The 7,821-nt window shown below is 34.3% G+C and overlaps 2 protein-coding genes across 2 annotated transcripts in view; one reads left to right on the top strand and one right to left on the bottom strand.

Annotated features, from left to right (window-relative positions):
* Nucleotides 1–465: 465 nt before the first annotated feature.
* uqcrh (ubiquinol-cytochrome c reductase hinge protein) lies at nt 466–3,642 on the bottom strand. The gene is made up of 4 exons (XM_082136278.1): nt 3,492–3,642; nt 3,154–3,186; nt 2,187–2,348; nt 466–770 (listed from the first exon to the last, which is right to left on the bottom strand). The coding sequence occupies exons 1-4, from the start codon at nt 3,534–3,536 to the stop codon at nt 738–740; spliced, it is 273 nt and encodes a 90-aa protein (XP_081992404.1). The 5' UTR covers nt 3,537–3,642; the 3' UTR covers nt 466–737.
* A 1,725-nt stretch (nt 3,643–5,367) lies between these two features.
* faah (fatty acid amide hydrolase) overlaps nt 5,368–7,821 on the top strand; it is a 28,191-nt gene continuing 25,737 nt past the window's right edge. Inside the window, exon 1 of the mRNA XM_082136152.1 lies at nt 5,368–5,737. Within this exon, the coding sequence (XP_081992278.1) occupies nt 5,525–5,737 (213 nt within the window). The 5' untranslated portion in view covers nt 5,368–5,524. The remainder of the gene's footprint in view (nt 5,738–7,821) is intronic.

Here is a 7,821-nt window from a genome sequence, read left to right as displayed (position 1 = left end):
ATTTACATAATAAAGGCCTTTATTATGTATTTCTATGCTCCAGCTCATGAAAGGTTCTCCAAAAGCAATAAATCACTGATTACATAAAACAAAAAAGTTGTAATTTCTTCATTAAAATTGTCCCATTATATATGTCCCTTTGAATAAACATAGCAACCTTTCTATTTTATTCCTGTGAAAAGTTGCATCTTATTGTATTCTATATACACTTCGCTATTGTTTTTCTAAATAAATTAGTAAGATTCTTCAAAAGCACAAGAGAGCACGAGAAGACATGACAAGCACCAGCACATTATTTTGAACACGTATGACTACTCGAGTTCATTTATAATGTTCCTTGATGCTTACCTGTTTTCATTTTCATCAGGTCTACTGTTGATGCTTCTTTGCTGCGGCGCTCCTTACACCGAAACACATTTGTTCCCAAAAAACAATAAAGTGGCAATAAAGTATTGCATACAGCAGTTGTTTTTAGATCTTTATTGTTTTCTGTTATTTGACATTAGCAACAAACCCAAATTCTGTGTGAGCATCACCTCTTTACTGATCTCAACAACAGAGGACACATTATTTCATATGAGAGAAGAAAAAAGAGAATAGCTATTAATACTTCAGTCACAACTCGGCAATATGGAATCGGTTACAGGGAAATATTGAATCTGGGTCAAAAATCACATTACATAAATAACCGAGCACTGTATTTCTATAAGCAGACAACCATCTATAAACAGCTCCATTTATTTGACTGACTGGAAGACCTTGTGGGCCACCTGTAGAAAACAAGAACAGAACAACATGTTATATGTAATTATGTTCACAAATTATTTTAAACAGTTCATTTAAGAGCAAAAATTCTGTCAGACAAAAGAAGATTTTGAGAATTTTCTCTAAATAATGATAGATTTAGCATTTTTGGTAGGTGTGAATGAAGGTGTGAGACTGTCATTTGAAAAGAAAAGACTCTTCCTAAAATGCTAAGTACATCATCTAAACCTCTCTACCAATCATTAGCTATGTTTCCACCCACAGTTGTGATTTTAAAGGGATAGTTCTTCCAAAATGTTCTTTTTGTACTCGCCCTCAAACCATCCTATGTGTATACCCGTCGCATGGCGAGTGACCTTTGACCTTTGACCTGACGTAGGATGTAGGAGTTAGGCTTTGACGCTTCTCACGGTTCAAACAAATAGAGCTGGGAACAAATTCAAGCTCCTCCCACATTTATCTTTAAAACTCTCGATTCTCTATCCTCTGTGCTTCCACGTTCGTCATTACTTCATGCGTCGGGTCAAAGGTCACTCTCCCACCGGAACTCCGGTAGCCAGTGATTCTAGTTTATAGAGTAATGAATATGGATATTTTTCTTACAATAACGTATCGCTTTGCGACTTTTATAATGGATTGATGCGGAATCTCAGGTTTCATTCACTCCCATTATAAAGCTTGGAAGAGCCAGGATATTTTTTTTAATATGACATATACACCTAGGACAGCTTGAGGGGGAGTAAATGATGGGATAATTTGAATTTTTGGGTGAACTATCCCTTTAAAATACGTGCAAAATTGGAGCATCACATAAAACATTTATGAATAAAGCAGCGTTTCAATCCCATGTGTTCAAGAGAACAAAATCGTCACTTCCTGGGAAATCGGCGCAAACTATCAGTAAAAGAAAATGGTTGCTGCAATTGAGGAAGAACCTGTGGCTCTTTTTTCCTCCATGATAAATGAGTTCGTCTCAGAACGTCAGACGAAACACAATAAACACTGTCATGTTCTCTTGCGTTCGGATGCTGGTGTTTGAGGAAACAATCTTGTAAGACGGAGGGAATTAAACCCAATCATTCTGATGACAGACTTTAGTTTCAGAGCCACCAAAACAACATCTGAGATGCTGTGATGCGATTGGACCGCAGGTTAGTCCAGTTATCCAATCACAGCCTCTGCTGAGGCAAAGTCACCTGAGTTTATATTTATTTAGTAAATGTGTTTCCATTGTAGATTATGCTTGTGTCTTCTTATCGACATTTTTTTTTTTTTGGCCTCGATTTATGAGAGTTTTTAGAATTTATGCACATCTTAGTGTTTCCATCCAGCGTTGTTTTAATGTGATATCCCAAAATGCACATAAAAGTAGGTGGACGGAAGCATAGCTAATGGCATCTAACAGCCACGAGCACCCTTACACAGTGGTCACGAGCGTGTAGGAAGTCGAAGAGCTCCTCTGTACAGTCTTCTGTGGTCTCTGAGCGTGAGCCGACCCGGGACTCGCACGCCTCCAGACGCTCGCGTGCGTGAACACAATGCTCCGACTGCTCACACTTCTCCCTCACGACCTCTAGAGGGTCCTGCAGAGCACATATCAAACAACATTCTTCATCAAACCTGGTGCATGGACTAACTGAGACTTGTTACAGCACTTGTATACTGTCCAATTGTATCCTCATTGGTAAGTCGTTTTGGATAAAAGCGTCTGCTAAATGATTAAATGTAAATTGTGCATATCATCCAGACACAAGCCTAAAGGGATGACTGATATAAGATATGAGACAATGTTCTGGAACTTGGGACTTCAATATCCAAAGTGAATAGGATTTGGTATGCAAGAACACGAAGGATACATGTCAAATTTGTTTCAGTTACGATAGAGGGCGCTATAACCTCAACACCCTCAACACCGCACAGCTGAGATCCAGGAAATTCACACAAAATCAAAGGCATCCACAGGATCTACTTTTTGTTTTTTATTTATTTATTTAGATTTTAGCCATGTTTTCCACACACATTGTGGACTCTTGTAGTTATATTTTGATTTTGAGGTGAAATTACCTGGACATAACTTGTTTTCATGAGATTCACCTTAATTACATTTTAAAAATTCCAAATAATAATTTCACTCTTTTAAAAATTATTAATTAAATTACTGTATTTAATAATAGTTTACTCATTCAAAAGTGGTTTACAGTACACTCATTTACTGAGATAACCTGAGGTCTTGATCAAGGGCACAATAGTGAAAGTTTATGGAATTGACCCATTCACCACTTTAAAGCAATTGGTAAATATTTGTTAAATTCATATGGATTGATTTGGACATAATGTGGGAATATAATATTGGTCAGAAAATGTTGATATAATACATAAGAGACATACCACCATGTCCTCCTCCTCTTCTTCTTCCTCCTCCTGAACACAACAAAGTATATTAATAGGTTACATGTTCATTCATATATATACACACATGAATAGTATGAAAATAAAAGTAATACATGGGATACCTAGGATGAGTGTGTTTACACGTAAAAGACTAAGGCAAAATCTCACGCAACAGTTTAGACAGCAGAAGCATGCAATAATAGTATATATGTACATAATAATCAACCTATAGATCAGGCTCGGCCACATAAACCAGAACGTTTCGACATAAAGCGACTCCTTTGCCCCCTAAATTACATTTAAACCGCTCAGCAAAACACTATATGCTAATATACCTCCTCTGGCTCTCCGTTCATGATCATTTTGTCTTCGAAAACCATGATTTTAGCTCAGTTTTCCAGAAGTGACCCTCTGTAGACTGTAATTATCGCCGATGGAGGACAGCGTGACACTTTCCGGAAGTTGTAAGAGTTTAAAGACGTTCATGCAAAGAGAGACGTCCACCTCTGCCAACTTCCGGTTCACCGCGTTCATGCCATGCAAACACCAATATTTGTGTATAATTGTGTATGCGACAGTAATATTGAATAAAGTGTAGTTTTTAGCGAGAGACGTATGTAAAATATGACATATTTCCACATTTAAATACGACTAGCGTTGATCTGCGTTACATTGTGAATGCTTTGCTGCCACCTGTTGGCTCGGAGAATCATTAAAAGGTAGAATATTATCATCCAAAACTGAAGGGTCATCAGGTTTAGTGTTTACAGCTCTTGTATTAGATGTTCCACAATCAGTCATAATAGAAGTGGATACTATTTTGTTTAATTTCATAATTTCATAACCATTTTGTTGTGAATATATTTATGGAATATTTTCGCTGAATAGATTTTTGAAAAAAAAAAAAAAAAAAAAAATTTTTTTTATTTAATTTTGATATAAATAAGGTTCCGGTAAAGCTTTCTTGTTTTCATTGTTTTTTTTATTGTTTTTTTTAAATTGTTTTTTTATTATTATTATTACAGATGCTTATTTTTAAACATAACTTTTCTCCACAACAAATATATTACGTTTAAAAACAAGTCCTTATTCTAATCTACAGTATGATAATGGTATAATATTGGTGAGACAGTTAGTCTATTTAAGATTAATAGGCATCTATTTAATTACTGTGAATTCCTTAATTATTATAAGATCCCTGTAATTGCTAAAGAGTTTGCAATAATATTTGATGCCATTCCTAGTTGCCTTATTCAACTTTAATTAGGTCATATATCCTCTGAGTCTATCTCCCTATGATCAGTTAAGTATTAACAGTGTGAAGATTAAAGATAAAACATTTTTTTTATAGCTTTTATATAAAAACATTATGCAGAAAAATATCACGGCCTAAATGCAAACCATTTGGGAATTCAATGTATAACCAGATTGAATGGAAAGAATTTATGGAAATTACATATAAAGTTATTAATTTGATTTACCCATTGAGACATGGAGACTGTACATGTGTCTTTTGTAGGCTATAGAAGAAGAATCCATATCTGATGTTTAAACTCACAAAATGAAAGATTCAGCTATTTGGTAAAGATATATTTTTATTGTATAAGAGTAAGAGTTTGGAGCAAAATTTGGTGATTAATTTAATAATTATGTATGGAAAATACCATATACATAAACAAAAATGGACAAATAATAAACCTGCATCGTATGTTTTTTAAAACTGAGGCCCTAAAAGGAAAACGGATATTTATAATTTTTGAATCCTTTTCTCTTGGTAATTTCTTGTATAATTAGTGTTTCCCCCTTTTTTTCTCTTTTTGTTGTTTCCTTAATGCTATTATGAATATAATAGTTGAATACATTGTGAAGTGTATATTATGTTAATGTTCTTATTAATGCAATAAAAAAGTTAAATATAGACTGTTTAAATGCACGTTATGGCAATAATTATATGTATAATAATAATAATAAGGCACATTTTTACTAGGAAGGTGAGATCAGCATGGCCTAATTAATATTCATGAGTTATAGACATGGAGATAAAAATAAAGGTGAAGAAAAAAGGATTTCTTAGCGAACAATTGAAATAATGGCAATTCCTTAATCTTTTTATTGGCAATACACTTGTGTTTTGCATGTAAACGTAGCCTTTGCCTTCCATTCAAATGAACAGCCTTTCTCCCAGTCAGGATCGGCCATTTTGAGCGCAGTTTGTAGTCTCCCTCTTTATCGAAGGGCTCTGATCTCCATTCGCACAGGAAATCGGTTAAAAGTTGTAACATTGGGCGTTCATTTGTTGTGGTTAACACTACTAGAGTTCTTAAAGACCCAGAGACAGACTACACACACAACACATTGAGCAACAGTTATGGAGAGTTTTAATTTGCAACAACTTACCTCAGATATGAATATTAACTGGACGCCGGTGTTTGCAGCCACAGTTTGCGGTACAGGTGCGTTAATTCTCTTCTGGAAATGGAGAAATAACCAGAAGATTCAGAAGAAAATACTAAACGCACGGAAGAGACGTGATAAATCACTTCAACAGGCTGAACAAGCGGTGCAACAATTTAAAATACAGGTAATAAAAATCTAACATGCATCAGTTATTAATGCAATATGCATTATGTATAGTCTCCTGAGACCCAGAAAAAAAAAGTTTTTTTTACTTTAGTTTTTTTCCATGTCATCACACTGTTTAGAGCACAATAAACAAATGGTAAAAAAAAACATTTTTTGAAAAATAATATTTTATTCATACATTATGCTATGTCCTCTGTAGTGGACGCCAGGACTAAGTTGTTTAAAAAATAAAATGACAAGAAATTATATGTATAGGCAAAAACAATGGGATTTTTTTTTTCAATCACCAATACATTTTGGGGTTTCAGGATTTTTTCAACCAAAATTTGTATAAAGATTATTCTCAACTATGTTATGAAAGAAATAACGGAATGAATTGATACACCATTTTACTTTATGCAATATGTGGGTAAAATGGCCGTAAATTACTATTCCCATTCAATGCAATGTATCTATACACTGTATCTAATTTACACATTAAAGTGTTCTTGGAACAACATTTAATGAAAAAATAAGTGTAATAATTGGAGTAATAATTGGCAACATTTTAATAATAATATCTAATATTTCATAGGAATATTGATGTATAATTTATTTCCATATTCACTTGTTGTGTCTCCTAAAATGCCTGATAAAGACGATTTAAGTCCTGATGTCATTTACAGTGGACACGTTTGAAATCAATCATTGTTCTGTAACAGAAAGTATTTTTTTTTATTTGAAACCCCATAACATTTTCCTGAGATGTTGTTTTATGAAATACAATTTGAAAAGTTGTCCAATTTAAATTATAATTACAATATATTATCATATTTCCATAAGAATGCTACATTTGATCACTAAATTAATGTCAGACATTTTTAAAGACCAAGGAGAAGTTGTTTTCATGGTGAAACCTCCAAACATTTGGTATCTCTGAAAAGCCCTGAATGTGCTCTTTACAGGACACCCAGGTTGTGTCATGTGACATGTATGATGTCAGAGAAATTCACTAAAATATAATGTCCACTACAGTGGACAAAAGTCTATTCTTGGGTCCCAGGAGGATAGAGTAAGTGGTTATGAATATGCATGTCATGCATTTAGATCAAGGGAAGTCATGGTTCTCACGGCTATTGAAACTCTGAAATGATCATGTTGTCACTATATCGTGTAAGTTGTCACAGCTGAACCTGCCACTGCTGAATATCATTTTTTAGCTAAATTTATGTTACTGTAAAAGGGGAGGTGGTAACAAAAATCCATAGTTTTTTTTTTTCTATTATAAAATAATGAATCAATTTAAAGCAAATTAAATACAATTAAATAATTTATTAAATTAAGTAATCAATCCATACATTTTTCATAAATTAATAAAATTAAAACTTTCCCCCATCTGACTTTTATGGAAAACAACCCTCAATTTATCTTCACTATATTGTTGACTTTTGACCTAATGTATGTGAGTGTGGTGTTCATCTTAACAGATATTATATTACAAAAAATATTATGATACTGGAAAACTTCCCCTATACAGTGGGGAGAACAAGTATTTGATACACTGCCGATTTTGCAGGTTTTCCTATACATATACAAAAGAAAGAATGTGAGAGAGCTCTCATTCCAAGTCACAGGTCTTTATACTAACACCTATGGTGAGTTAATTAGGGATTAAATACACCTGTTGCCCAACTAACGTCTGCACTGTGTAGCAGAGCCAGCAGGGGGGTAAACAGGCAGGCGTAACAGTACTCTTCAACTATGAGTGACGGAATCTAGAACAAAAATCCAGAAAATCACATTGATTGATTTTTAAGTAATTAATTAGCATTTTCTTGCATGACATAAGTATTTGATACATCAGAAAAGCAGAACTTAATATTTGGTACGGAAACCTTTGTTTGCAATTACAGAGATCATACGTTTCCTGTAGTTCTTGACCAGGTTTGCACACACTGCAGGAGGGATTTTGGCCCACTCCTCCATACAGACCTTCTCCAGATCCTTCAGGTTTTGGGGCTGTCGCTGGGCAATACGGACTTTCATCTCCCTCCAAAGATTCTCTATTGGGTTCAGGTCTGGAGACTGGCTAGGCCACTCCAG

The sequence above is a fragment of the Leuciscus leuciscus genome (genome assembly GCF_965113295.1).
Source record: "Leuciscus leuciscus genome assembly, chromosome: 14".
In the NCBI taxonomy this organism is placed as follows: Eukaryota; Metazoa; Chordata; class Actinopteri; order Cypriniformes; family Leuciscidae; genus Leuciscus; species Leuciscus leuciscus.
Note: the sequence above shows the minus strand (reverse complement) of the source record. Positions and strands in the feature narration are given on the sequence as shown.

Bases quoted from the DNA above. Each gene is read 5' to 3' on its own strand.
- uqcrh (XM_082136278.1), bottom strand. From the start codon at position 3,536: ATGGTTTTCGAAGACAAAATGATCATGAACGGAGAGCCAGAGGAG. The intron at 3,187-3,491 runs GTATATTAGCAT...TGTTGTGTTCAG, and splicing joins TGAACGGAGAGCCAGAGGAG to GAGGAGGAAGAAGAAGAGGA. The intron at 2,349-3,153 runs GTATGTCTCTTA...TGTGCTCTGCAG, and splicing joins AAGAGGAGGAGGACATGGTG to GACCCTCTAGAGGTCGTGAG.